This window comes from Mastomys coucha, unplaced genomic scaffold (assembly GCF_008632895.1).
Source record: "Mastomys coucha isolate ucsf_1 unplaced genomic scaffold, UCSF_Mcou_1 pScaffold3, whole genome shotgun sequence".
Lineage (NCBI taxonomy): Eukaryota > Metazoa > Chordata > Mammalia > Rodentia > Muridae > Mastomys > Mastomys coucha.
Window position 1 is genome coordinate 34,852,935 of NW_022196909.1, and position 2,575 is coordinate 34,855,509.

The 2,575-nt window shown below is 42.7% G+C and overlaps 1 protein-coding gene across 48 annotated transcripts in view; it reads left to right on the plus strand.

Annotated features, from left to right (window-relative positions):
- Ank3 (ankyrin 3) overlaps window positions 1–2,575 on the plus strand; it is a 642,120-nt gene that overhangs the window by 572,251 nt on the left and 67,294 nt on the right. For all 48 annotated transcript variants that reach the window (XM_031347661.1, XM_031347659.1, XM_031347665.1 and 45 more), the window contains one exon: window positions 2,098–2,204. In XM_031347661.1, the coding sequence (XP_031203521.1) occupies window positions 2,098–2,204 (107 nt within the window). The remainder of the gene's footprint in view (window positions 1–2,097; window positions 2,205–2,575) is intronic.

Genomic DNA, 2,575 nt, shown 5'->3' on the forward strand with positions numbered 1-2,575 from the left:
CACCCACACACCACCAACATGGACCTACATGTACACACACACACAAATAATCTGTGTCATTTGGGGTATATTTGCAAATGGGGGGAGGCTTGTTGTTTCTTTGTTCAGTGGCTGGTTTTGTTTGCTTTGTTTTTGAGGCAAGGTTTCATGTAGCCTAGGCTAGGCTTAAAGTCACTCACCATATAGTACAACACGACCTCGAGCCCCTGACCATCCTCTGGTGCAGTGGTCCTCAACCTTCCTTAATACAGCTCTTCATGTTGTGGTGACCCCCAGCCATAAAGTTATTTTTGTTGCCACTTCATAACTGTCATTGTGCTACTGTTATGAGTTGTAATGTAAATATCTGTGTTTGCCGACAGTCTTAGGGGACACGTGTGAAATGGTTGTTTGACAACCCCCTCCCCGATGTACACACGCACCCTGGTTCCCTAAGGGGTGTGTGGCCATTGTTGTCTCTAGGTTCTGAAATTTCATACTTATGCAGCCTAGTGAGCACAGTGGGGTCTCTCATCCTCTACACACCTTGTCACACAGTGGGTCCTTTACTCTGAGAATACAGGCTTCGGATCTGGGAAAGGACCTTGAGTTGTTTCCTTATTATCTTCTGTTTCAAGTTTCTTCCTTCCTTCCTTCCTTCCTTCCTTCCTTCCTTCCTTCCTTCCTTCCTTCTTTCCCCTTCCTTCCTTCCTCTTTCTTCCTTTTTTCCTTCCTTCCTTCCTTTCTTTCTTTCTTCCTTTCTTTCTTCCTTCCTTCCTTTCTTTCTTCCTTCCTTTCTTTCTTTCTTTCTTTCTTTCTTTCTTTCTTTCTTTCTTTCTTTCATGTTGGTTGGTTGGATTGTGGCGCAGGATTTAAACCTCTAGTGTTGATCTTTGATTTCTTGTATTTTCTAGGCTTTTTAATTTTAATATTATTTTGGTATGCTTGTGCATGCACACACACACACACACACACACACACACACGCTTTTGATGTGGGTTCCAGATATTGAGCTCCGGTCAGCAAGCAGGCTTGTATACCTCCTACGCAGGATGGCCATTTTAATTCAAGTTTTTGTTGCACTGAGGGAAGTACTCTGGAGCCTACTGAATGTCTGTCTGAAAGGCTGGCGCGATCTTTGGGCCCATTTCCCAGTATAAATTCTATGACTTCATCCACTTTGTCGTGAAACTGTTGACAAGCTCCCACATGCTCGGTGGGATTTTTCAGGGTGGGTTTTCCACCTCCCCTCTGCCCGGCCCCAAAGTTCAACTTGTGTCCTAAGAAGAGTGTAGCTTGCTTGAGGCTGCCAGACCGTCCGTCAGAACCTCAGTGGGCCTTCTTTTCTTTAGGAGCTATCTCTGCAGACATGAACACTCGTCCTATCTATATTTACAAAGGGCAAACGCTCGCAAGTTAGAAATGACAGAAAGCCAAGTGCTGGCTCCCACTTCTCTCTGGAGTTTCACTCTCTGCACACTACTTCAGAGTCTCTATATTTTCATCGGGCTTTCTCGCTGGGAGAAAGACTGTCAGGCACAGGATCCGTAGGTATCAGAGTCATCAGGACTGCATTTTTGAGAACGGGGAAGAAATTTTCACTTGGAGGGTTAGGGTGGACCAGAGTGAGCGGCCGAAAAGCATGTAAATTAATTTCTCAATGTTTCCTTGTGTTGACGCCAGGCTTCTTTCTTAGTATTTCCACATGCAGTATTTTATCAGTACGCTATATTGACTTTTTAAAAAAATGTTCTTCCAAGCAGACCCTGATGTAGGCCTCATGAGCAGGATTTCCAAATTTATTGTACTGACTGTTTATCCGGGCTTATCAAGAAACACAGATATGACCGGACAGGGGTGGCGCCCACTTTTAATCCCAGCACTTGGGAGGCAGAGGCAGGTGGATTTCTGAGTTTGAGGCTAGCCTAGTCTACAGAGTGAGTTCCAGGGCAGCCAGGGCTACACAGAGAAACCCTGTCTCGAAAAAAAAAAAAAAAAAAAAAAAAAACAAAAACAAAAAACAAACAAACAAACAAAAAACAAAGATATGTCTTGCATGTATAGAGAAAACTGCTGTGTCACACCGGTGGCTGATGTACGCACTGCTTTGTTTTTCAGCACCTTACATTCACGAGGGAGTTTGATTCTGACTCCCTCAGACACTACAGTTGGGCAGCAGACACGTTAGACAATGTGAACCTGGTCTCAAGCCCCGTGCATTCTGGGTAAGTGCCCACATGTCGTTTCTCTTTACTTTGTTATACTCCATTGCATTTATTATTTAGAGTTAGCCATGCATATTGAACACCTCCATCCTTACGGATATATTCACCTGTGAAATATATGCTCATTTGTGAGAGTGTGTGGTTGGCATTTGTAAATCATGTAAAAGTATTTTGGGGACAAGTCTGTTTTTATTCCTAAAAGCAGAGTATCAGAAAAACCAATTATTACTGATACAGCACAATTTCCTGGCTCTTGTCATCTTTAAATCTTTAAAATTTCTTTTCAGTGGAAAAGATTTAACACAAAGTTATTTTTTTAATTATTTTTTTCTCAAATGAGGCTTTTTTTCCCTCCCATATGTATCTGTTTT